We start from the raw sequence: 26,461 nt of genomic DNA on the forward strand, positions 1-26,461 counted from the left end.
TATCTGCCCTATTCATATATAAAGTAGGGTGGGTGGGGGGTCTGATTTGTTTTATCAGAAGAGTATGTGGGTGATGGAAGTGGAACCCACTCCCTCCTTTGCCTCACCTCCCTACACTTTGTCAGCCCAAGGACTTTTCTCCCCAGTCAGCTAAGATACCAGGAATAAACTGGACTGAGAACAGTGCCTGAAACAATGGAATGTAAGTGAGGGATGGTTGGAAGTCACATCTCCTGTCATCCATTTGCTTCTTTTGCTGTAAAAACCCCATACTTTTTTTTTTTACATGAATGGGAACACACACACACACAACAAACAGGGATGTCAAGTCATGTGTCATTTTGCCCTAACACAGTAGCTCCTTGATAAACAGGCCTGGTGAACAGCCTCAAGCTATCACCTTATCTAAAATACAGAGTCACAACCCAGGGCTGTCAGAGCAACCACATGGTTTTTCTCAAAGAACATGTGCTTTTACGTATCGCAAAAGTCAGCTGAGAGCAACACCATATTCCATAATGGAGAGTTGGAATCATTCTAACATTCCCCAAGTACCATTAGGCTTGTGTACAATGGCTTTGCTGAACTGGGCCTTGTAACCCTTCAACATAACTTTAAGCATGTGTTCAGTGCTTACTGGCCTTGGGCCAATCCTATACTTTTGGTGCCTCATCATATAGAACAATGAATTCAAGCTTTTATAGCACTTATTCACCAGATGATTTTATAACATTTGCATCCCAGCTCCCCTGTGAGGAGCTCAGCATTTGTTTTTTAGCTTCTTAGCTACCTTGAAAGAATGGTGAGGTTGGGTAGACCAAGGTCATCAAATGAGGTTCATAATTAAGCAGAGATCTGAACTGGGATTTCCAAGGCTAAGACTACCCATTGTACCATACTGGCTGTCCAACTAATGAACCAGGAACTCAACATTCTATCCACTGTCAATAGCCAAATAAATCTCAGAAGGGCTTATAATACAACATCCATCCTGTGAGTGCCTCTGCACAACTGAAATAAATGGAACTGAGCCACTGTGTTCAGGATTGCAGCTTAAATGTGCAGAGTGGTTTGCGATCATGATCAATAATCGCCCTGGAATCACACAATTCCTATTTTACAGATAGGGGAAACAGGAACTGAGAAGTCTTCTGTCCAAGGCTATCTAGCGGATTCAAGACTGAGCCAGGCCCTCACAGATATTAGTTTGGACCAAGGCCAACAGCTCCTTGCATAGAACCATAATGATATAACTAATCTTTCATAATCAGTGCTGGCTCCAGGTTTTTTAGGGTTCTTGGGCAAGGCATCCTCAATGGGTCTCCTCCTTCAGTGAGCCTATCTTCTCACTATCATTGTCACCAACTGCTATTGCTCCTCATCCTCTCTCTCATCATTGCTATCATTGACGTGCTTCCTTGACAGGCAGAGAGCCAGTGAGCAGGCAGGCAGTGGCATCAACTGCTCCTCCTCACCACCACCACAGTTGTCTGGGCCAGAGGAAGAGGCACTTTGCAATGGCGAAGAGGAGGAGCAAGTTCTGGGGGCTCTGGTCGGTGAGCTTCTGCTGGAGTGTGGGCCCTTAGCAGGTGCCCAGCCATGCATACCCTTGATGCCAGTCCTATTCATAACAATAAACACGTTTAGAAGTCTAGACTCTTCAGCTTTCTAAAGTTATAAAGTATCTTAAAAGTTTTGCCTGAGGCCATCAGTGGCATGAAGGCCTGAAGCATACAGATCGTTAAGCTACGCTTCACTTCAGTTACTACTTCAGTTGTGGTAACTTAGTTCAGAGAACGAGAACTACACTACTGCCTAATGCAGGGCCTGCATGAATCAACAGATTCATTTCATGGACATGGCATATTAGAAACTATCTTTTTATTTACACTAGTGATTTAAATGTTCTAGCACCCATTAAAACATACCAGAGGATCTAGATCAGTTTATCATAAATGACGGCATATTTTAAGAAAAATATAGATTACAACTATTTCAGCCATTTTTTTCTGGAAAATATCAACTCTGCCCAAGAATCTGCAGCTGTCAAGATCAACCACAGGTTGCAGCCTTGTAAGCTGCATTGCCAGCATTAAAAACAGAGAGCAACATCAAAGAAACACAGGCTTCCTTTTTCTATTTTCACTGCTTATAATAAATCATAATGGAGGGAACAAGAATTATCCCAACGCTAACTTTTGGGCTAATCCCAAAAGAAACAGATGACAGTACGTTAATACTACGTCGTCCAAGAATCAGTTCTCACTAACATAGCGTCATGTCCTGCGTAAGCATTAGTCTGCCTAACAAGACTAAACACAGCGGTGGCACAATTCGTTCTGCTCCAGTTCGTACATTCTCTCTCATAGGACAATAGAACACTACTTTTCAAAATCATACGCATCAGTAGTCTTCAGTGAAGAGATTTCCTACCCCTCTCTCCAAATACAGGCACCAGCCACAATGCCCTTTGCTTGCCTTTTGACAACCAACTGTGAAACTTACCTTTCATTATTTTATCAATTCTGTGCCCTCCCCAATCCATTTTATCATCTGTAGTGTGTAAGTCTAATTCCCTGCTGAATATTACTGACATCTAAGAAAATGCCGGACTTCATGCAGTCGAACACACACTTATCACTAAAACATAAATCACTATTAAACAGGTGGAAACCTTTTTACCAGTCTCCAATGAATACTTTTACATTGTGGCAGTTGTTGAATGAAGCCCTATTCAGGCATTCTGTTTGCAGGTTTAGTAAACACATGAGGAGGGGAAAGGCACTAGCCCTGCCCCCCTCTTTCACACCAATCTTGCCCCCAAATTGCATGGAGAGCCTCTACAGATACAGGAGGGCTCTCCCTTTTGGAAAGTCACCCTTCACTTGTAGAGGGTGATGGAAATGACTACAGAGGGGGCAGGGCTAGCGTGCTCTCCTTCCTCATGTGTTTACTAAACCTACAAACAGAATGCCTGACTAGGGCTTAAGTCTCCCATAGATACATTTTTTCAACTGGTGTTTTAACAGTCACTTAAAAAAAAAAAGACTGGTTTTTTTTAAAATCGGTGATATTGACAAGGATCAACACCAACTAGCAGCTAATACTGCAGGCCATATTGTTTTCCATATAGAACAGGGATGGGCAACTTGTGGCCCTCTAGGTGTTTTGACCTACAACTCCCATCAGCCCTAGCCAGCATAGCCAATGGTGAAGGCTGAGAAAAAGTGTAGGCCAAAATATCTAGAGGACCACAAGTTGCCCACTCTAATATAAGACAAGTATACTTCTTTTGAACTATCCTAACGCTATGCTTACTGTCCTAAACTTATAGTAGACAATGCCATTGCTTAGCTTCCTGATTTAATGCCACAAAGAGCTGTGGAAGTCCAAGAAGGGCCCTCTGAAAAGCTTCAAGATGCTCTTCCAATTAATGTTAATGTATGGTACTAGCAAAAACAGAACATAAGAAGAGCCATGCTGGATCAGACCAAGGGTCTATCTAGTGTAGCATTCTGTTCACACAGTGGCCAACCATCTGTCGACCAGGAACCCACAAGTAGGACATGAGTGCAACAGCATCAACTGGTGTACATAGGCTTACTGCCTCTGATTACTGGAAGTAGCATAGAGACATCAGGACTAGTAGCCATTGATGGCCTTTTCCTCCAAGAATTTGTCTAGCCCCTTTGAAAGCCATCCAGTTTGGTGGCCATCGCTACAGGATACATGTTTATGAAGTACACAGCATTGTAACAATTGAATGCTGATGCTCTCACCATGAATAGGAAAGTTACAAGTGACACTTTGAAACATACCATTTCAGGTATTAAGCAAATTAATCTGTTGGAAGATTGCTTAGGAAGGGTGTTGTAGGGTTTTTTCTCTTTCTAGCAAATTTGATTTTTGTCAGTTGGGCTTCTGTTGAGTAAATGTGCCAGTTCTGTTTTGTTTGCATGGCTGAGTGAAGAAGTGTTGTTTCCTAAAAAGGGCATGAGGTTACTTGCTGGAAGCTGAACATTCGTATGATTTGAGGATGTTATTTATAGAATGGGCAACATAAGAATTGTCTTATAGTTTGTGTTACAAAGTGTTTGCTCAAAACTTTATTTAATGGATTTAAAAGCAACACAATTATTTCATTTCTTTTAGTTTCTAGTTTCTCAAGTGACTAAGCATATTTCCTAACCTTTTCATGACTGATTCAGGAGTTTCTTAAAAAGGATACAAAATGCATACACTTTACGTATTCTAGTTGTAATTTACATCTCAGTGAATGCATCACAAAAAGCCACATTCTGAGATTATCATGAATACAGAAAGTAATAAAATTCGAACAATAAAAAATGGAAATTAAAACTAACAAAAATGTGAAGTGATTTGATACAAAGAAAAATCATAGGGCTATTTCCCCACAAATGAAAATTTAATTTATGAAATTATAGCATCTTATTGCTAACAGGGGAAACTTTGGGTGTGGAATATAAAACTCCAAGTTAACTTAAATTGGGCTGCAATCCTATACACACTTACCTGGGAGTAAGTCCTACTGAAATCAGTGGGGCTTACATTGGAGTAGGCATGTATAGGATTGCACTGTTAACTCTGTAAATGGCTTGCATTATTCTATCTAGGAAAAATTAATAGCAGCTATTTACATCCTAGAGAGCTGCAGGCAGCTGTGTTAGGGTGGCTAACACACACACATGGCAGTTATATCTGAATAACCACTGGTGAGCACTATTGGTGTTTGGCTAGAAAATTACTACATCTGGTGGGGGGGAGTAGTATGTTAAATGTAAAAGGGGCAAGAGGTTAAAACCCTATCTACTTTTGCATCATTAAACACCAAGAATTGGTTCCAGACTAAAGGCTTTATCCCCACTGACTGGGACTCTCTGGAGTGCAGGGGGGAAAGAAAGCAAGAGGACATCCCATTGTGTGAGCAAAAGTTCACCTGTGGGGTGCTAGAGGGAGCCCATTGTTAGCTGAACTTGGGTTCCATTGAAATCAATGGGACAAGTTGGTCATGACTTCAGTCCCATTGATTTCTCTGGGAACCAAGTTAAACTGACTGGATCCAGCTGACAAATGACAAATATGATCCAAATGTGCTCTATCGTTTTGCAGTATAGTAGAACTGAAGCTGATGGAGGAGCAGCCAGCCTAGTTAATAGTGTAGCAAGCTCAAGCTCATCAAACACTGAGAATCCCAAGCATGCATGTTAATATTAGTAGTGCATTTCCTAGAAGATAAAAGGATTTATTAGGATCCTATTTTATTTTTAGGAATCAAACCCTGTTTGAAAAATTAAACAAGACCATAGAATCATAGAATAGTAGGGTTGGAAAGGCCTACAAGGCCATCAAGTCCAACCCCCTGCTCAATGTAGGAATCCAAGTCAGAATATCCCTGACAGATCGCTGTCCAGCCTCATCTTGAATGCCTCCAGGATGGGAGAGCTCACCACCTCCCTAGGGAATTGGTTCCATTGTTGTATTGCTCTATCAGTCAGGAAGTTTTTCCTGATTGTCAGCCGGAATCTGGCTTCCTGTGACTTGAGCCCATTATCCCATGTCCTGCACTCTGGGATGATTGAGAAGAGATCCTGGCCTTCCTCTCTGTGACAAGCTTTCAAGGACTTGAAGAGCACTATCATATCTCCCCTCAGTCTTCTCTTCTGAAGGCTAAACATGCCCGGTTCTTTCAGTCTCTCTTCATAGGGCTTTGTTTCCAGTCCCCTGATCATCTTTGTTGCCCTCCTCTGAACCTTCTCCAGTTTGTCTGCATCCTTCTTAAACTGTGATGCCCAGATAATGCTTTTGGCCATTAAGTGAGATCTCTGTACAAACTTTTCTCCCCTTCCACAACTGAACAGTCCCTCTTTTTGCTGTAGGTGAGGAACTGCTGTTGAGAAGGAACACACACCTATCCTAGTCAGAGACCCTAACCAACAGACACCCTATGAAGTTGCAATGGTTTTTTTTCACCCTATGAAGTTGCAATGGTTTTGGCAGCATACTCTTGTCGCTGCTGTCATAGCATAGTGTCATTCCAGGGTAGCATTGCTGGGGGGAAATACAATGCCTGCCAGTGGACAACCACTGAGAGGAGTTCTGCTACCACAGAAGGTGCTGGTAGTGGCAAAACAGGTTTAAAACATACACACACTCACACACACACACCAGAGTTTCTGCTGCCAACCAATAAACCCCTTTTGAAATTTTAGAACAATCCCCCAGTTCATCAAGTTAACCCGAATGGGGCAGTGAGTTTTTGGGGGGACATTTTCTAACAGCTCTAGGAATTGCTTCGTTGGATGAGAGAAAAGGCCTCTTCTAGTACTGTATTCTTCTCTCCAGCAATGGTCAGCCAGATGCTCAAGGGAAATTCACAAAGAAAGTGTGATGGAGATATCTATTCCCTGTTCACCATCTGAATCTAATCATCATATTCAGAGACACCGTGACTCTCAAATCCTGCTTTTAGGAATCATGACTGATAGCTAATTCACAAGTGTAGCCCCTCTGTCAATTCATAATCTGCTGGTCACCATAATGTTTTTTGGCAATGACTTCCATATAGTAATAATGCATGCTTGAAATCCTTTGTTAACCTTCTAAAACAGGAGCTAGTAAAGGTACAGGATTTTTACTTTAGGTATTCTCTTTCTTGGAAAGGTTAAGTTGATGTAATTATTAAAGATGAAGTTGGATGATTTTGATGAACAAACATCATTTCTTTCTCCATTTTGCTTGTCCACAGTACCTGTTCAGACATAAAACAAGTAAATGAAATTAAGGATGTTGTCTAGCAACTGTAACATTCATATTAGGCTAGAGAAGTATTTCTTTTAAGTAATTTCTTTTTAAAACTAGCTTTGTAATGCAAACATATATAAAACCAACATTACTGTTTGAGCCAAACTGCACAATCAGACCCATGCTTACTCAAAAGTGAAGGACTACCATATTCAATGGCGCTTACCCCAGGTAAGTGTGAACAGGATTGCAGCCAGTTATCTAGGAAGCTATCTGAGATTACCTCATTGTATCTTGACTAATAATGTTACTGAAATTTGTATTCAATACAAATTTGTATTTGTATTGAAAAGTCTAATTTCAGCAGTTTGTAATGCATCCCTGAAAGTTCTTTCCAAAACACTGCATCTCTGAAAGTTCAGATTTTAATCCAAGTTGGAGAAGATTTTAAATCCTCCCTCTGTGCCCCTCCCATCCCCAATTTACATTCATTTCAGTTCTAGCCATGGTGCAATGGAAGAAAGTCTTCCCATCCTGATGGCTGTATGCCAGGTGCAATACATGGGGACATGCAGTTTTCTGAGTGCTATTAACAAATATCAGTGCAATGAGAAAACTACATGTTCCAGCATTCTGCATGCTTGGTATACAGTTCAATTATTCACTTTGATAGGATAGAATTAAATATATGGACAAAAAAGGGAACTAATAAGTGTACAAAAACTGTCTACAGAACATTACAGTGACCTACTAAATAAAGATAAATAGTGATGGCTGCGTCATCTTGATCTCCCCTCCGCTCACAATTTAAGGAAACATAGCCAATGAACATTGAACATGTCCCCATTTCCTTTTATAGCCTGGGATAACTTCAGTACTCAGCTAAAAACAATGAAACATTCCAGAGTAGTCATACTGAAACTGCAAGGCAAATTTTGGCTCAACTTCAGAGTCAGTCATGCAGGCTGTAAAACAAAAGCCTGACTTCTCTTAAGAGTAAGAGAACCTAAATTGTCTTACCCACTGCTCTCAGAGGTGTTCCCCTAAATAGCTCATAGAATTTTGAGAGGTACATGACTATGCTGAGTTTATCAGGTTCTCCAGCAGACACCATCTCTTTCCCAGTGGTGATGGGAGGAATTCCAAACTCTCGCTCTGCAATGTCAAATGCCAGCTGGTTGTTTTTGACTATATCTTCTTCATTCAGGGAGTCAAAGTCACTTGGGGATTAAAAAAAAGTCATATTGTCAGAGAAGAGCTTCCTTCTGATATTTCAGCAACTTCTTCCTCTTCAGTAATACCTTCTTTTTCTGAAATATTTTATAACTAACCCTTAGAAACATCTGCTGCGACCCTCCACAAAGGTTCTGTTTAAGAACAAAGGTGATACAGCATACCTGCCACACAAAAGCAGTTTGCTTTAAATGTATTTCAAGTATTTTGGCACAAATTGTGGTTGAGATAAATCTAAACAAGTTATCAAAATTGTAAATGTTGCCTAATAGAAGAAAACTGAATGTTTGAGAGTCATCCTTGGCTCTGGGTGCAAATCATGCCTAAATCTTGAACTTAGGTTTCCATCTCATTTTTAATCCCAGTTTATGGGCGGGGGGAAACTAATCCTAAAATTGACTTAACTATCCTTCATGACATTGACAACTATTTCATAAGTTAAAAAATGTACATGACGATATGCCACAGAACAATATGTATCAAGCTATAACATGTAGACTCTCCTATCACATGAATTCATGTCATCCCTACAAAGTATTCCTGTTCCTTTTGCAGATGAATGGCAACCACTAGCCATGGTGGGGATGTTTGTAACGTGCCAACATAAGAAGGCATGGTGTTGTGCCAAACTTTTTCAGCAACATTCCTGCAAGCCATATTTTCCCCATCAACCATGCCACTGGAAGGATGTATGTTGCGACATCGATTTGATAGCCCCAAGGACCACCTGGAACAATGGCAAAAAGTGATTTTTTTTTTTTAAGAATGCCTCTGCTGCCATTAAATCGAAATGAAAATTCCCCCACCCCACTGCCAAAACATTTAATGATTTTCCCTGCCCACCTCTGCAAACTGCAGGAAGAGCCTCCCCACTTTTCAACTCTCCAACACAAACAAGCTGACTAAAATAAGGGTTAAAATACCATTTACTATATGATGATGTAGCTGTTATGGAACTGGGTGGGAGGAGATTAAAGGAGGTCACCAAGACTAGTGTATACTGTATAGTGTGCACCAGGTAAATATTTTTTAATCTCATATGCAGGGAATTTAGGTACCCCATAACATTTTAGGACTTTATAATCAAAACCAGCACTTTCAATTATTCTCTTCAACAAACTGGAAGTTAATGAAAATCTTAAGGAAGTTATTAAGACTCAGTATCAGTGAAATATGCCTTTTATAGCAAGATCTAGTCAACATAGCATATTATGGAACCAGCTCAAGCTTCCAAAGATTTTTTTTAGCCCCATGTACAATTAATCACAGCCTTCATCTGTGAATGTTAGTAAAGCATTAATATGCATGGCAAGATCATTTCCATCCAGGAAGGGACACACAGCTGGTGACCGAAAGCAGAAAAAGGCCACTCCATGCTACTGATGTCACTTAAGGAACCATAAGCAAAGCTAGATTAAGGAGCACTACCAAGCTGTAAATCTGATATTGGGTGCAATGCTATCCTGAACCAGTGGTTTTATCTAGCCACCTCCCCGACTACATAAAAGCACCTAACCTCCCACTATCAACAACACCTCCATCTTATCTGGATTTGGCTTCAGTTCATCAGGCCCCAACCATCTCATCATTATCAACTTGTAATTAGAATCAGTATCCTCATCTAATACTTACCTGGATTACATAAAAAAGGTAGAGTTAGATGTCATAAGCATATTAATGTCACTTAAACCTCCTTCCTCTCTTTTCAAAACAGTATGTAACAGCAATTTAGACAAGGTGAGTTAGGGATATGTGATCAATGGCTACAAGTCCTAATGGCTCTATGCTACCTCCAGTAACAGAGGCAGTGAGCCTATGTACACCAGTTGCTGGGGAACATTGGGCGGGGGTGCTGTTGAGCTCATGTCCTGCTTTTGGGTTTCCTGTCAACAGCTGGCTGGCCACTGTGAACAAAATGCTGGACTAGATGGACCCTTGGTCTGATCCAGCATGGCTCTTCTTATGTTCTTAGGTGATGATAGTACCAAGTAGGGTTGAAGATTTAACACACACATTCTAAAAGTCCTTCATGGAGGCCATTCAAAAAACAAACTAACAAAAAAACCTAAGATGGCACTGATTGCACAGCTCCCAACTTGGAGCTGCCAAGGATCCAGCCAAGGATCCATGAAATGAGTACAAAGACAGTGAACCAGTGGTGCTTCTTTTTTTTTAAAAAAAAATCCAAAGTTATACCTTTGAAACAAGATTATACCTCCATGCTGTCAAGTCCCATGCAAGCTGGGCAAGTCATCAATATCATCATACATCATTGCTGGCTAGCAAAGCTTCCTTTGGTAACAAAGCTTATTGGCAATTAAATTGGGAATTCCAGGAAAGGAAGAAAATTTGGATGAATACACAAACATTCAACTTAGGAGGGCCTGGCAGGGAAAAGGTGTGACAGAGACCACTCTGTGAGCGGCAGACAGGGAAATAGATATTGGACTAAATTTCAAAGAGAGTTTGGACACTTAACATGGCAGCCAGTAATATGAACTTGGTAATCCAACACCAATCCCAGAATTTGTGTGCAGATATTCTGTTTGTGCTTACTGAACCCTTTTGGTACAGAAATAAAGCTATACTATTCTTTTTTCCACAAACATCATCTCCCCATTTATATTTTCAAAGCACTATAGTAGTTCCTTCCTTTTAAAAACACAATGTAGACTTCTACTAAAGTAAGCAAAAACGATACGATGAAAATCTCAAGTAGTTCTTTGAAATTGTATATTGTACATTTTTTAGTACTGGGCCAAGGACATCTAGGGGGAAAGAACAGAGCAAAGACATGCATATGGTTGCAAAACAGATGTTAAAAAAGGAAACAAAATCTCTACACTGTTTTGACTGGCCTTACCCAAGTCTATACTTTTATAAGGAACCTGGCATAACCTACAATTAGCAAGCATTACACTTATATAAAAACTTACATGAGGTCAGGTCTGAAGTGATGCATAATTGCACATAAGGCAAGGCCACTCTTCCATGAACTAGTGAGATCTGTAACATTAACATTCCTGTATCCTTCTGTCTGTTTCTGACACCAGGTTAAAAGCTTGTTTGGCCTTATGTCAGATTCTGAAATAATAGATTAATTTTTGTTAAAGGTATAGTCACTTGTTCTTTGCAAGCTCTCCTATTTTAAATTGTAAAAGTCATACTAATAGAACACACATTTCATACCATGTCTTGAAAGACCAATTGATCTTCTAATGGTGTTTGCTCTTTCCATAAGGCATGGTTGCAGCTCATTTGTAATGTATAAATGCTTCACCTAGGGGAAGATATACCTCATAAAATAACAATGGTCAAATCCAGTACGGTCGTTACTACACAATTCTGAATTTTCAATGACGCAATTATCCAAATTCACAATAAACAAGCCATGCTAATGTTACCCTGTCAATGTAACATGCAACCTGATTCTACAAATACTTGAGAACACCAAGATATTCATGGAAATAAGGCTAGACTGCATTTTTTTCTTTATAAGTAGTTTGACTATATTTCCAAATTTCACATGGATTTACTTTGTGTAGACACTTTTTTCTTGGGAGTTCAAAATTGAGTGATACAAGCTTTCTACAAAAGTCAATAATTTTCACAGTGTTCCTCAATATGCAAACTACTTTACTGTTTGCATCATATGTAACTCAGCTTACCTGATGAGGCCTAACACAGCTTGAGTTCAGGTTTGGATACCGTGTTGCAGGGTCAATGGTGTATTGGTCAAAGTTCTTAGTGATATTTTCAGGTGTTGTTTGGGGTAGGAGTCTATAAATGCTTTCTCTGGAAGGTATAAAATAAAGGGTTGTGTGTGTTTTTATGAGGCATACAGTATTTTCCTTACCTTAGGTGCTCATGCCTATATTTAGAACTTTGGAACCTCTGAATACATTGTCTAAGCATGATAAATGTTTGGGGTGAGAACAGAAGAGACAGACATAAGTATGTCTTCCTGAGGCAGGAAAATAGCTATGTAGAAAAGATTACATCATCCTGAATCATCTGGCTTTGATTTTTCCTTCACACAAGAAACAACTCCTCCTTTAACCACAAAGCAGCATTGGATATAGAGTCAACCAATCATTATTAGTCAGTCAGGCTTCCATTTAAGACTGCACTATGTTTTTGTCATCCACAAACATGCTTCCTCAGCCCTATATGACCTTTTTCCAAGTCCAGACTCTTGACTTCATCGCTACCACAAACAATACCACCCCCAAATGATTTCTCAGCAGCTCTACCCCCAACCCTCAGAAGGGGAAAAGATTGCAGGTGAAGCTGTGGAAAAAAAAGGAGAAAATAGGATAGCAGTGAAAAACAGAGGTGGGGTAGGAAGAATAGAAAAATTGTATCAGTAAGGGATGCTGAGGTATAGTGAGGTAGGAACAGAGAAGTAGTTACTGGGCTACTAGATGGCTACTGGACAGGACCTTTGCATCATGTACCCTTGGCTGAGTGAAGATGTTAGTATGAAGTTCTTAGACTTAAGAACCCTTTTAGTTTAGGACTAAAGACAGGACTGTTATGCTGCAAAAATGATTGCCTCTGAATACTAATTAATATTATGACACGCAAGCTTCCAAGCACATAGACAATTAAATAAAGATTTTAATAATAAAAATAATGAGCGTATTACAGCTTTACTGCCCTTGTTGCTACAATAAATTAACAGTATGCATAGAGCCTGTGCCCCCATTCCAAGGTAAACTACAACACACACAGTTAAATGGGTTCCAAATCCATGTAACAACAGCATGGAATATAATTGAGTATATAACATTTTTGTGCATTTTATGTATGGTTTTTCCTGCACCAGTGTAGGAAAAGAAGTCATACTGTGGAACATTCAAAGGCTGACCTGTGAGGGTTTTAGTTCCCAGAGAGGTCTATTGAATAGGCTTCCTCAGCTCAGCATCCCTGCTTAATGCACTGATGTGTGGGGCAAGGGGAAGCCATGTGATTTCAGGGGTGAGGGCAGAGGCATGGCCCTGCATCCTCTTCAATGATGCGATGCCCCTTCAGGCATATGTGTAAAGAAGGCCCCATGTTGGGGACAATCACCTTCAGTTACCATCATCAATTACCATCATCAGTTACCATCATCAATTTAGCAATCATCCTACAAAATCATTCAAAGGTAATTTAATATGTAGTTTAATATGGCTTTAAACTGGCAATAGATCAGAAGGTAAATATGCAGCAGCTGCCTGCTCATATCATGTTAAGAGAGTGGACAAAGGGGAATATTTGCTGCAGATGGATGTGGGATCAACCCAGGCCCCAGGAGAAGCAGAATGTGTTCATTTCCACAGAAATGCATGGGCTGAAAAGAACAGATGTGCCTACCTTTCCGCAAGGATATCTAGCATGGGCTTTCCTTGTGCCCAACTTTTCACCATCCATGCTGTGTCAAATGCAGCCAGAAACCCTCTTGCACAACCGGTGCCCATGGGCCAGAATGGCTGTGAAGTGATATTTACATTTTAGATGACATCTGACACTATTGCCATTCTCAAAGCATCACAAAGCTATTACAGTTACATACTACAGATCAACAACTCCATACAGGCACAAGACATATATTCCCTAATTCAGGGAAAGTATCTACTGAATGTACGGTGCCGTCATGCCGATCCCCCTGGCAAGTTCCCATGGAAAGTGGTGGAGTTAGTTGACAAGCACAGAAGATGTAGCGGAAGCGATCCTTTTCTGAACAAGTTGCTCAGCTTTAAGCTAAAGACTAGGATGCCTGATAGAACCTATAGATGAAAACTAACTTGTTTGTCAGGCTAGCCTGAACAGGTAAAATTCAAATCCTAGTTCTGTTCTCTTGAGCGCAGTGAAGGTCTACAGTATTTGATTATAACAAAACCCTTCACTTCAGTTGCAGCCAACAGGCCAAGTTCAAAAATCTAGTTTGCGCTCCGGTGCAGACCATGAAATGCTCCTGAAGCCACCAGCTTTTAAATTAGGAAGCAACTGTCTAGCTCTCATGGCTACACAGCTTTGAACATGCGATACCTAAAAACTTCAAAGTATTTCTTAATACTGAACAAGTCACCTAAGCATTAAATGATATTTGGAACACACACACATTTCACTCTACCTCTACTAAGCTGTCTCCGACAAGTGCAACCAACAGCTGATGTCTGTGCCTCTCTCGTATTAATGCAGCATTTTCAGAGGCATACATGGAAGTAAAGTCAAACATGGCTACATCTGGTTGCCCATAGTGATTAATTGCAAAATCCAAGGCAGGCAATTGGTAATCAGTTGCAAAGTCAGCAGCTTCTCTTGCATAGGATAGTAGATTGTCTTGGTCCACATTTTCTCCACAAAGTAGCATTTCAGTATCAATATAATCCTAAATGGAAAGACGAAACTGTATCATTTGAGATCTTTACATATTTCTATGACTGCTACATAAAACAGACCATCTTGTTCCACATGGGAAGAACTACAGCATGCGGTTATATTCTGCCTTACTTTTTAAAGGTTATATCAGCAGAAGTACTTACTTTATGCTACTCAAAGCTATGGTTTTCCCAGTAGTAATGTATGGCTGTGAGAGCTGGACTATAAGGAAGGCTGAGCGCTGAAGCATTGATGCTTTCGAACTGTGGTGCTGGAGAAGACTCTTACGAGTCCCCTGGACTGCAAGGAGGTCAAATCGGTCAATCCTAGAGGAAATCAACCCTGACTGCTCATTGGAAGGACAGATACTGAAGCTGAAGCTCAAATATTTTGGCCACCTAATGCGAAGAGAAAACTCCCTGGAAAAGACCCTGATGCTGGGAAAGACTGAAGGCAAAAGGAGAAGGGGACGACAAAGGATGAGATGGCTAGATAGCATCACCGATGCAATGAATATGAACTTGAGCACACTCCGGGACAGAGCGCAGGACAGGAAGGCCTGGCGTGCTATGGTCCATGGGGTCACGAAGAGTCGGACACGACTGAACGACTGAACAACAACAACAAAGCAGCAAATTGAATAGTTAGCTTTACTTTCTTTTAAATCAGGGTGGGCAACATATGGCCCATGGGCCACATGTGATCAAGTCCTTTCTTGTGGCACCTGGAGCACCCAAATGGCTACTGCTGCACCACTGAATTGCTGTGGAACTTTGGTGGCGATTCTGGTGGTGGCGGGTGTGTGTGTGGCCCCCAGTAGGTTCCAGGGAGTCGAATTGGCCCCTGGGCCTCTGGTGTTGCCTACCCCTGTTTTAAATCTATCTAAAATCCAATACAACCTATAATTCCATTACAACAAGGCAGAAAGAGGTCAGCATTATTCAACAAGGTAATGAGTGAAGAGTTACTAGACTATTACAAAGTTTATTAATATACTGAAGCTTCATTAAATTTTACTTTAAAAAATATGTTTTTCCTTATGTGTCTCAAAATAGTTGCTTTTCAAGTGTTTCCCTACTCTTTTAGTACGAAATGTGAAAAGAACAAAAGGTATATAATTGGACAGCACAAATAAGTGTGGTGTAAAACAAGGAATGAGTAAACCTTCATGCTCTTGCCCTTTCCCTTGTGTGCCTAGCTTCAGTGAAGCAAACTTGATTTTTTAAACCACAATTTCCTGTGACATGTGAATTGGAAACTGTAGTTTAACTGCTCCCTCGAAGATCGGAAATCAGGATCCCTTTATATTCTATATAGAAAGGCCTTAACCCACATTTGGATACATACATTAATAATGACTCCCTTGTCCAGAAGGCTCTGCTTTTTTGCAGTCATCACAAAATAGTGAGTGCTGTCTTTATAGTAAACAATATTCTCAAGGTCAATACCTAGGGAGGAAAAAACACATTCTTTAATCTGTAAAGACAGATTTAAAAAATGACACAGGGAAGAGAAAAACAGAAATATAAATTTATGGCAGCAAAAATGCCTCTCTCATCTCCTTGTTTGAGTAACATTCAGCAAATTTAGCAGAAACCTTTTCCCTTATTTTAGGGGCACAGCAGAATTTTAGATCCTCATGTTCATTTCAAAGTGTTGTGCACCCCAAAATCTGCTGCAGAGGGTCACCTTCTGGAGCAGATTTGGAAGGAGCACGGGGGATGGAAGCAATTATAATCAACATGATTCTCGAGTCATGTGTGATAGTGGCTTTCATAGGACATGACATCAGTAGTTCCTACTTGTACAAAGCTCTAAACAATTTGAATTTGTTCAAACCCAGAATAGTCTCAGCTCTACTTTTAAGAAGAGGTTACAGTGATGCCAAATAATAATGAGAACAACAGTCTTGTGCACCTCTAAGACCAAAACTTTTTTTTTAATGGGATAAGCCTTTATGGTCTAGTGTCCAATTCTAGTTCATGAAAGCTTATTTATTTTATTTATTAAATTTATTAATCGCCCATCTGGCTGGTCACCCAGCCACTCTGGGCGATATACAACATATAATAAAATGGTTTAAAACAATAAAATTCAACAATAAAAACATTTTCTAAAATACCCTAACCCACCCCAAATGCCTGCCTGAACAACCACATTTTTAATGAACAGTGGAAGCTCATTAAAGAGGGAGCACGATGGAGTTCCTTAGGGAGGGAGTTCCACAGAGTGGGGGCCACCACAGAAAAGGCCCTCTCCCTCATCCCCACCAGTCTAGCTGTCCTGGTTGATGGGACAGAGAGAAGGCCATCCGAGGCTGATCTTGTTAAGCGGCCTGTCTGGTGTTGCTGGAGGTGCTCCTTAAGATTCCTTATGCCAGAATAAATTTGTTAGGGTGAAATTCAATCATTTCTTTCTGCCAATAAAAATGCATCCATTAATGCAGGTTGGCAACCTTTGGAGCCCAAGGGCCACATGTCATGGTAGGTGGGTGGCCAAAGGCACACACACATCCTGCTCCAGATTGCTGGGAAGAGGGCAAGGCTTTAACCTCATTCTGCTGGGAAAGAAGGTGCATGGGGATTACTTTCCCCATGCACCCTGTTTCCCAGGAGAACTGGTTTTGCTGGGAAACAGGGCACGTGAGGAGAGTCATCCTTGTGTACCACGTTTCCTAGATGAAGCTGGCTCCCACCAGCCTGCTAAACAGCTCATTGTGGCTTGACTAAAACATATAGGATGGAGCCGTATAACACACATTTTAGGCACTAGCAAAAGTCTTTGCTATCTAAAATATTTGTACAACTTTTAAGAAAAACATTAATGCTGTGCCAACAAGCCATGCTATAGGCAAAGCTGAATGGGAATAAACTCATGTGCTTCTATTAGTTTATTTTTATTTGTTTGTTTGTTTACTTTATTTTATTTATTTATTTATTAAATTTATTAATCGCCCATCTGGCTGGTCACCCAGCCACTCTGGGCAAAGTACAACAGTACAATTTAGAACAGTAAAATTATACATTAAAACATTATTTAAAAATACCCTAACCCAGGGCCCCAAACGCCTGCCTGAATAACCACGTTTTCTGTGCATGGCAGAAGCTCATTAAAGAGGGGACATGGCGGAGTTCCCTCTCCCTCATCCTCACCAGCCTAGCTGTCCTGGCTGATGGGACAGAGACAGCCTTGGCCATCCAAGGCTGATCATGTTGAGCAGCCTGCCTGGTGTTGCTGGAGGCGCTCCTTGAGATAGGCTAGAGGAAATCAACAAAATTGCCATCATTCAATTGAATAACTGAAACATAGCTACTGGAGAGTTAGGGTCACTGCCTTATTTTACTTTGCCATGCTTAAACAGAGAACAGAGAACCCACCTGTTTCTTCTTTCAGATCTTGGAAGAATTTCTGATTGAAGATGAAAGCAACACCACTGATCTCCTCCACCTTAGCTTCTGCAGTTGTATTTCTGTTTATAAAGTTGGCAGTGATAGCAATAGCCAGCTTCCCACGAAATTCTTTCCTTCTAAAGCCTTAGAAAGAAAAGAAATCAACATTTGTCTGTTAGTCTAACTAAAGCCTTTTCACAAGTTAAAAAGACTAAAAACAAAATCACAATGACCTTCACAATGACCTGGTTCTCATGACATGATAAGCCACCGTGGCTTGTCACCGTGGGTTGTTTCATGGTAGCTCATTGAATAAATTTGTAATCAAAAAGTTCACAACAGTTGGTTGCTAATAGTAAAAACTTTAGGGGACAGCTGGCTAAAAGATTCCAAGTGCTAGAGTATATCTCTTTGGCATGTGGCTGGGAATATCCTTTCCCCCCAATATTGTTTTGGGACACATAAGTTAGCATCATCTCCTACAATATTACTAAGGTGTACACTTCTACTAGAACACTCTGATTCATAACATTGCCATCTCTTGCTTTGACTATCATAACATCCTCTTTCCTGGCTTCTCTCTATTGGAATACACACCTTATTAGTTGAAACCATAACTTCTACAAATAGCTATCTTAAGGCAGATTCCTCATTTTAATCACCCTGTCAAACCTCAGCTCCTCTCTATTTCACCAGCGGCATCTTTTCCCCTTTGACATCCAATACTATCCTTGTACATTCGAAGTCAATTAGGCTGCAACCCTATGCACACTTTTCTGAGAGTAAACCCCACTGAATGAGGCTTACTTCTGAGTGGATGCATAGGAGTGTACTGTTAATGGCTTTGCCTCTTGCCAAGAGTGTCTGGCTCTTATCTGTTTTTATTATCTGACCAGCCTCCTTTGCTCTCTCTCTGTCCAAGTCAATGGTGCCTGTTCTCATTTACTGCCTCTTAAACTTGGTATTTCATCCATGAACAATTTTGCTGTCACCTCCTTTCATCTCTCAAATACCTCCTTAAAGCTTTTCTTCCGCTTTCACTGTTCTGTCCCTGGTTCCCAATACATGTTTCTCACCAAACTGAGGCTCAAGCTACTCATGATGATCCTCCCCACCCCCCGCTGCCCATCCCTGCAACACTTGCATGCTACACGAGTCTTCCGCCTGTGAGAGTTATAATTTGTGTGTGTGGGGGGTTGTTTTTAATGAAGAGCAGCCTTGATAGTTTGGACAGGCTGCTCCACCCTTTCCCCTGCCTGCTGTTTGTCCACTCAAGATACCCCTAAAGCTGGCTTCCATCACATGGGGGTGGGGAGATACAGACAGTCCATGCAAGTGAGCATCATGTGTAGTTTGAACCTATGAGACACTTAACACTACTCAGCCACTTCAGTGCACTAATATTTAATTGGCACTTTCTGCAATAAATGTGTGAAGGAAAGGGAGGATATACATGTTCTTACACACTGCAGAGACGGAAGACAGACATGCACTGGGGAGCTACAATTATCCATGCCCCCCTGGAATGTATCTAGTCCTTGTGCCGAGGATCTCACCTCCTTCACCTTCATCCTTTGCCTTTGGTGTTTCACGGGCATTTGTCACAGCAGATTGCTCTTACGCCTTCTTACTCTTTGACCTATCCAGTCCTCAACCCTACTATGGTATGTATCTAATTTGCCCCTGAGCTGGGACTGATTGATCTGTGCAGCTGTGTGTACACAATAACCACTCCACTACCTGTATTGTGCTTAGGTGGGTGCAGCTCTCTGTGGAACAGCCTTCTCCAACAAGATGTTTTCATCTACAACTCTCAGCATTCCTGAGCATTGGCCATGCTGACTGGGGCTGATGGGAATTGAAGTCCAACTGGAGGACACCAGGTTGGGGAAGGCTACTACAGAATAATCAGGGTATAAACTGCTAAAATGCAGTCTAGTACTACTTGATAAACCAAACTAAAAATACACCTAATTAAAACTATGGGAGTATGCACATAATTAGGTTGGTTCATGTGACATGGCAAGAGCACCTTAACTAATGTCTCATTGAGAAAAGCTAACTCAGAGGGTTGGAATATTGCACCATTATTAATTGTAGCTATTGCAACAGGAACTTCCTTTCTTTCCAGTTGTTTATTGTCTCTCAAAATCCCTTTTCCCAAAATTACTGTGGGTTGTTTTTTTTTACTTTTTTTTTTACTCTTCCTACTTTACAAATCTTGTAAATCTACTTTGTCAGAGATCTTAATCAAATACCTGACAGGCACTGCATGTACTCATTTTGAGCACAAAAACTGAACTGAGACACCATGACACAAAAAGTGTGCCCTTCCTGACCTGATTGTGTTATTCATGATAAAACCCAGAAAACTTTGTATCAGGTATTATTCTGCAATTAAGTAATATCCACAAGTGGATGACAATGACTATACTTTGAATCAGCAGCAAAATGACTTTCAGGCATGGTATCCTTCTAGAACGTGTGGGCGCTGTTTTGCAGTGGTTCTGGTCTCTTCTGTAAGGTTGTGTCCAGAAGGTGGTGTTGGGGGGTTACCGTTACATTCCATGGCTGTTGGCATATGGTCTCCCACAGGGTTCTACTTTGTGCCCCATGGGAGAGATCATTAGGAGCTTTGGGTAATATGCTGATGACACCTAGATCTATGACTCTTTGTCACCTAACACAAAGGAAGCAGTCAAAACCCTTGAATGTTGTCTGGGTATGATAATGGGCTGTATGAGGGTGAACAAGCTGAGGTTAAAACCAGACAAGATAGAGGTATTGTTAGTCAGCAGAAAACCTATCTCAGGGATTGGTGTTCAACCTGTTCTGGAAGGGGCTGTGCTTCCACTGAAGGATCAAGTCTGAGTGCTTCTTGACCCTGGATCTTCAGTTGGTGGCAGTGACAAAGAGTGAGGCGGCTAACCAGTGCATGGTACTGAGACCATATTACACTTGTCTTGAAAGACCTGCACTGGCTGCTAGTTGCTTTTTGGACTCAATTCAAGGTGTTGGTTTTAACTTTTAAAGCCCTCAATGGGTTAGGATCTGGCTATCTAAGGAACCATGTGTCTCGTTATGAACCTGTCCAAGAACAACAGAGGCCTGTTTGTTGCATGAAAGCACTTTCTCCTGTGTCCTTCCCAAATTGTGGAATGCACTCCCCCAAGAGCTACAATTCACCCCCACTCATTTGGCTTTTAGAAAGGCTGTGAAGACATATCTTTTTAACGTTTCCTTTTAAATTATGTAGTTTTAATGTTCTTCTATTTTTAATTTTCTGCTTTTCTATTGTTTTACAGTTTTATTGTTTTAAATTGTTGTGCACCAGCTTGATGGCTTTTTAGCAAATTACACAGTATATAAATGTTAATAATAACATTTCAAAAATCAAGAATGTAGCTTACTACATATTTTCTAAGAAACGTACACTTTATTAACCAGTCATGATCAACCCTACTGTCCATCAGGATGACCAAAAGAAGCAGACTCTTTGCTACCAAGTCTTCCCCTGAGTTGAGCTTTAGCATACATTACAACATACCTTCCAAAGTGTTTCTGCGGCCATCAGCACCAATAATAACATCAAATTCAAATTCTGACAACGGATGATCCATTGGAAGAAATTCAGCCCTCCAGCCTATTTCTGAAAGTAAAAAGTCAGTCAGCAACAGATATGTTTACAGCAATGGGCCACATTAAGAAAAGTCAATAGTTTGGAAAAAGTCCCCCTCCAGCATGGGGGAGAAGGTTCTTTCGTCAACATTTTTAGGTAAACCGACCTAGTTCGTACTTCCTGCACTAATGTGCAATTTGGAAAAAAAGCTATCCTTTTGATTGTGCACTTCTCCAACTTATGTGATGCACTTCTTGGCTCAAAAATGAATATTTTACGAGAAATCATGTACAAAAATCTGTATATTATAGAGAAAATATGTACAATTTAAATGCAAGCTTAGGTTTTTAAAAAATATTTTGGCAGAAAATGGGGAAGACAGACTAATGATTGAGCACATGCAAAACTGACTTGAACCAGAAATAGACTGATCTGTTCATCCCTATCAATCTCCAGGTTGCATGAATCAGAGTAATACTTCAGGGAAGTTCATGCATATATGGTCATAGGGCAAAGGCAGCTCTTGGCAACACAATACATTTGTCATACTCAAGAACATGCTGTGGGATGATTAACATTAACAAGCAAGAATAGATCAGCCAGTTTTCAGGTTGGGCCACAACTCAGGTTACCAACCCCCTTTCTCTATCAGATAATAGAGGTTCTTGAAGATTCAACACACCTCTTCGGCTCATTCCTTTCCATGCATCCTTGAGAGTTTTGGAGTAAGTGTGCACAGGGGGATGGAGTCTACAGTCCCACTGCGCAAGTTTGAGAACAGGTATTTGGCATAAAGTTTAAAATGTCAATATAAGAATATGCAACAGGTCAAATCATGCATATCTTCAGATCAACTGTACTCTCTCACATCATGTAAAATGCCCTATTTTATAACGATTTACACCAATGGGCTTATTTTCTGTATAATTATTACTTAATAAGAATCATGCCATACTTTGATTTTCTTGATCTTCAGGAGGTTCCAGAACTTTCACAAATTCTAAATTCACATGGATTTCAACTCCCAACATCAGTGCAACCTTGAATAGTATAAGCTGAAGCTGCCTAATGCCTGTGAAACAGAAATAATATGGTTGATCTTTTAGAATGGACATTATTCAATGTTTGAATATGGTTTCATCACTAATATTAAGGTGAAAGAAATACTTATTAATACAATGAAAAGCCATCAGAACCAAATGCACATCTGTTGCTTTTTTCTGTTATTTTTTATTTTTGTTTTATTTAAAATGATGTTTAGACTGCCTTTACGAGGAGAACCACTGTATAGCCAGCTGATCTGCCATTTCATTTTCTTTTTCAAGTTAAAAATTAGTGATGGTATTGGATGGCCTGCCAATTTGTTTTGCATCAAAGGAAAAACCATACTCTGTATCCCTCACATATGTCCTAAAATGGTACAATGAATACATAGTAGAGAAGTCTATAGAACTGCAATACATGCATTTTATATATGGTACCATAAATCATGATTTGTCATGGTGTACAAAATTATGCATGGTGTGGAGAATGTGGATAGGGAGACATTTTTCTTCCTCTTTCAAACCCGGGGTCATCCCATGGAGAACCTGGGGTCATCCCATGGAAGCTGATTGGTGGGAGATTCCGGCCAGATAAAAGGAAGTACTTCTTCACACAGTGCATAGTTAAACTATGGAATTCGCTACCACAGGATGTAGTGATGGCCACAAGTTTGGACAGCTTAAAAGGGGGTTAGACAAATTTCTGGAGGAGAAGGCTATCAATGGCTACTAGCCTTGATGGCTATGTGGTACCTCCAGTACCAGAGGCAATGAGCCTATGTACTTCAGTTGCTGGGGAACATGGGCAGGAAGGTGCAGTTGCGCTTGTGTCCTGTTTGTGAGTTCCTGGTTGACAGCTGGTTGGTCACTGTGTGAACAGAATGCTGGACTAGATAGACACTTAAGTCTGATCCAGCAAGGCTCTTCTTATGTTCTTATACTGATATTCTTATATTATCTGAGAATATAGCACATTGTGACCTTGAATCATGTCAGAGTATTAGCCCACATGATGGCTTCAATACTTTATGTCCATGTAAGAAGCAGCCAGGCAAAATATCCATCCCATTATGTGCAGACCCAAAATAAAAGATTTTGAAAAGAAAAAAAAAACAGTCTCAAGAAGATAAACGTTTTATTTTAAAATAACAAGTTGGCATTGCAACTTTACAGTCTATGGCATTGCAACTATTATAAAACTATAAGGCTAATTGTGCATAAAAACTAGATTTAAGAATAAGCTCTGTCAACTTAAGCTTGCTGAAAATTTGAAGGAATGCTTTGGCATCCAGATTAAACAAAACATACTGAAAATACTGATAGGATACACAGACAGAAAGGGAGTGGGATGCAATATTCTATTAACTACCTTCTGAAGCATTTCTTTCATCCCCTTCCAAAAATACCTGGCATGGGCTGTTTTCTGCAATTGATACTGGCTTCAGCATTTAAATCGGTTGTGAGACACTGGCATACCATATCAGGACAAGAGCTGCAACCCTGCAAAAGCTCAACTGAATTGTGTGCTGTTGACATACAGAATATGTCAACAGCACACAACTGTATAATGTGTTGTAGCCAACATTTCTGCCACGTAACTACAAAAATATTCAACACAAATCTTTGTGTAACATGCAACTTTCTGTGAAAGAATGCAAATCTGCTGTCATCTCCCATAGTCAATGATACTTACTAATATGATCAATGGATCCCGCACAGAACTTTCCATAAAATTTTTTTGCTCCCAGACTTCGAAGATCGTGAATAGTAAAAGGCCAGAGGTGAAGCACATTGTTCCTTGAAAAAGTGTCTCGTTTCTCCACTACAATGACTTTGGCTCCTAGAAAGGCAAGTTCTATGGCAGTCCGCAAACCACAGGGGCCACCTCCAACAATCAAACACTGGAGGAGGAAACAGAGGGAAATTAATTATGTGAAGACCTGTGGAAATAGATTTTAAACATATTACACAATCAGTTGATAATGAAAAAGATCTTCCTAAATATTCAGGGAACCCCCCCCCCCCCAGACCTATTTGTGTGAAAATCAAGGTGTGGGGGGAAAAGTCAACTGAATAATCTCAATCCTAAATATATTTACTCAGAAATTAGCTCATCTATTTAGAGGTGTGTCCTTGGTGGCTGCCTTACCACCAAGGACAAGTTAAGGCCAAACTACAAATTTCATTAAAACAAGCCCTTAAGGTTAACTCCCCCCCCCCCAAAAGCAGGTGTAACACAGCCACTTTTATTTTGGAAAGAAAAGTGAACACGTGGGGCCCCAATCCAGATCAGAGCCCTATGTCAGTTCTCTCCTGAAAGTCTTCCATTTCCACAGTTTGTTGAAAATGATTTGCATTTAACAGCCCTTCAGAGCCAGAGATTTTCAGGCAGAAACTGCAGAGGTCCCAGATTCATATTGGGAACCCCATAGCTGCTTTGTTTTTCAAAATAAAGGTGGCCAGTTTAAGCATGCTTTTATTTTTAAAGGGTGGTTTAATGTCACATGTAGTTTGGCACAATAGGAATTCCTCCTAACCCCCAACCTTTTTTGACCGATGGGCACATTTGGGAATTTGAGAAACTGCTGCGGGCACCACCACAAAATGGCTCCCATGGAGGATATGGCTAGTCATGTAATGGCTGCTATGGGAGCTTGCTAGTCAATAAGTGGGGTTCAGGAGAGAAATACTGAGGCTAGAGACTGGGAGTGGTGGGGCAGAGAGAGAGCGCAAAGGGGAAAAGTCTGTGTGGATGGAAGAAGACTGGGCAGGCCAGAAATACTTGTTTCCATTTCCCCCTTCCTCTCAGCCTCTTGCCACTCTATTTCTCTCCCACCTCCACTTCTTGATTAGCAGGCTCCCATGACAGCCATTATGTGACTAACCACATCCTCCATGGGAGCTATTTTGTGGTAGTGCACACAGCAGTTTCTCAAATTCCCAAATGTGCCCATGGGTCCAAAAAAGTTGGGGCTCCTGTACTACAGAAACCAAAACAAGAACTTGCTCTAGGTGTTACAATGCTCTTAAGCTGTTCAACTAGGCCCCTTAAGTCTCACATTTCAAGCAAAATGATACTTAACTCACTCAGTTTTACTTTGCAAGAACATAGACAGCTTTTGCAGTGGTCATCCGGATCCACAGAACTGCAAGTGTGGCTTTATATGCAAAGACTATCTCCTTTTTTTCTAAACAAGTGACCAGCATGATTGCCTTTAATAGTACCAGTAAGCTTGGGTGGCAGAAAGATGGAAAAGTTTACACCTTGACCTAGGGGGAGATGGGGGGAACTATGAAGCCAACATGTACACAGCTTTCTGCTGTGTTTGTGAATCTCTGGATCAGAGCAAGATGTACTTGCAAAAATCCATCTCTGCACATATATGTCTCCCCCACTGTATTAACCCTATAGTTTCAAATCCAAGAACTGTCTTAAAAAGACACTGATGGTTACAATGGTGTATTACTATTGCTATTTTTAAAAGTAATAACCCTGAAGGTGGCTTCTTGGGCCTGGCGTACTTCTATAAGCAGTTATTTTCAGGGTAAGGTGCGTACGAAAATGGGCCAATTGACCTAATTATACGGAAGAACAAGATCCAACCAAGATGCTATCAAGTCTGGGAGAGCAGGACAGTTGGCAAGGGCTCCTACAGTTTCTCAGCACATACTTGCTATGATTAACATGAGAACTCCGAGTTCTGACAAACAACACATGGACAGCTGAACAGTTGTACACAATATTTCATTGCACTCAACAAATGCATACCATAAATGGTTTAATCCACTTTGGTCCCACAAGAAAACAAAGATGCATGTATATAAACCATGCCACTTATAAAAAGTGACTCATTCAAAAATAGGCCTTCCAAGGAATAACTCCTTCATCCCTCCAAGCATGGTTTGTTATAGCAGTCACAAGACCAGAGGAAAAGCCCTGCCTGCTTTCTCCAAAGCACTGCAGACAACAAACCTTTTAAAGCCATAATCTGGGCTTACCATCTAGCAACATATTCATCTTTGCTTCTAAATTATTTGCTCTTTGGTTT

General features: G+C 40.6%; 1 protein-coding gene across 2 annotated transcripts in view; it reads right to left on the bottom strand.

Moving 5' to 3' along the window:
* MICAL2 (microtubule associated monooxygenase, calponin and LIM domain containing 2) overlaps positions 1-26,461 on the bottom strand; it is a 203,350-nt gene that overhangs the window by 122,171 nt on the left and 54,718 nt on the right. For both annotated transcript variants that reach the window (XM_084853961.1, XM_084853971.1), the window contains exons 3-14: positions 24,106-24,313; positions 22,325-22,441; positions 21,298-21,399; positions 17,739-17,894; positions 15,709-15,809; positions 14,114-14,371; positions 13,354-13,469; positions 11,664-11,790; positions 11,185-11,275; positions 10,932-11,079; positions 7,783-7,982; positions 6,657-6,769 (exon numbers count right to left, since the gene is read on the bottom strand). In XM_084853961.1, the coding sequence (XP_084710087.1) occupies positions 6,657-6,769; positions 7,783-7,982; positions 10,932-11,079; positions 11,185-11,275; positions 11,664-11,790; positions 13,354-13,469; positions 14,114-14,371; positions 15,709-15,809; positions 17,739-17,894; positions 21,298-21,399; positions 22,325-22,441; positions 24,106-24,313 (1,737 nt within the window). The remainder of the gene's footprint in view (positions 1-6,656; positions 6,770-7,782; positions 7,983-10,931; positions 11,080-11,184; positions 11,276-11,663; positions 11,791-13,353; positions 13,470-14,113; positions 14,372-15,708; positions 15,810-17,738; positions 17,895-21,297; positions 21,400-22,324; positions 22,442-24,105; positions 24,314-26,461) is intronic.

This window comes from Heloderma suspectum, chromosome 1 (assembly GCF_057233095.1).
Source record: "Heloderma suspectum isolate Gila_16-S chromosome 1, 16-S_ref, whole genome shotgun sequence".
Lineage (NCBI taxonomy): Eukaryota > Metazoa > Chordata > Lepidosauria > Squamata > Helodermatidae > Heloderma > Heloderma suspectum.